This window comes from Manacus vitellinus, unplaced genomic scaffold, assembly GCF_001715985.3.
Source record: "Manacus vitellinus isolate BGI_N305 unplaced genomic scaffold, ASM171598v3 scaffold_134_pilon, whole genome shotgun sequence".
Classification (NCBI taxonomy): domain Eukaryota; kingdom Metazoa; phylum Chordata; class Aves; order Passeriformes; family Pipridae; genus Manacus; species Manacus vitellinus.
In genome coordinates, this window is record NW_021938973.1 from 180,294 (window position 1) to 181,670 (window position 1,377).

The 1,377-nt window shown below is 54.0% G+C and overlaps 1 protein-coding gene across 1 annotated transcript in view; it reads left to right on the forward strand.

Moving 5' to 3' along the window:
• Positions 1–706, forward strand: part of OTUD7B (OTU deubiquitinase 7B) — a 14,122-nt gene extending 13,416 nt beyond the window's left edge. Inside the window, 1 exon segment of the mRNA XM_018068264.3 lies at positions 629–706. Coding sequence (XP_017923753.2) covers positions 629–706 — 78 coding nt within the window.
• Positions 707–1,377: the final 671 nt, after the last annotated feature.

Sequence of the window (1,377 nt, forward strand, 5' to 3'; positions counted from 1 at the left end):
ACTTTAGCACTGCGAAGTTTGCACAGAAATCCTTGGGTTTTTTGGTAACTGCAGCTCCCAAACCGGCCCCAGTCCTGCACAGAGCGAGGTGCAGCGTTTCCCATCACATGGAAATAAAACAGGAGTTCTGTCCATCAGCCCGAGCTTTACAACATTCCCTTGTTTTTATTTTGGGGTTTGTTTTCCAGAAGGCACCAAACTATGCAACCCCCCCCGCTCCCGAGCTGCTCCTGCCTGTGGCCCTTCCTGGGAGAAGGGATAGGGGATGGGGTGGAGGAGCTGGAAGGGTGCTGAGCTCGGGGCTCACCCGACGCCTTACTCTTGGCCCTACAAATGTTGACTTAGACCTAAAACCCCCCCCGAATTAAGGCCTCTCTGAGTGGCATCCCAACACTTTGAATCCACCCAACAACGCTCCCTTGCCCCCGAATTTTCAAATCCGAATTTCAAACGCCCCAGGGATGGTTTGACTCCAGTTTTAAGTCGTTTCCCCTGGTTTTATGAAATCCCCGAGCGTGGCTGAAGCTGCAGGATGCAGTCGGTGCTCCCAGGGGTTGCTCCTGCTCCCTTTGGCTCCTCTGGCCTCGGAACAAAGGCCAGAGAGTGCAGTTTTTCCCTCAAACTGCAGGAATTCCAGTGGGACTTTACCCCCGGGGCAGGGATGTGCCACAGGCTCTGCCCCCGCTTGGTTCACCCCGGATTTTGAGCCGAGGTGGTTTAAAACCAAACCAAACCTTCGACTGTTGCGTGGGCACTTGGCTTTAAGTTCCAGTTTCCCACGTTCATTTTTCCCAAAATCAGAGCAGCAGGTTTATTTTGGGGTTGGGAATACCCTCCAGCTGTGCCAGGAGCTCCGGGAGCAGGGATGCCCCACGGCACAGTGGGGAAGGCAGGAGGTGACACTTCACTGCTGGTTCCTCGAGTTTTGGGAGAATTTCTCTGCAATTTGGTTAAATCCATCCCAATGGATGCTGGCTTTGGGTGGGGGTGGGAAGCACCCGGACCCGCTCGCTGCTTTATTGGGTTTGGGGTGGGGGGGAGAGAGAGGGAAAATGCAGAAAACCTGGAGGAAAAGCACCAAACCTGCCCCGGGGAGGGATTTTTCCACTGGGCTGGGGACAGGGAGGCTGCAATGTGACCCCAAGGTCAAACTAAGTGCACTTACTGGTGTGGTTGGAATTCAAATCGCTGCCATCGGATCCTGGTGGAAGAGAACTTTGTCTTTCAGGGTGTGTAAAACCCGTTCTTGGGATTTTCTTTGATTTTATTAAATGAGATTCACCTTCGCCGCTCCCCGGCCCCCTCGGCGGGGGAGGCCGGGGCAGCTTTGGGTCTCACTAACGCCGAGTGACCTGAATTAATTCTGCAGTGGTTTAT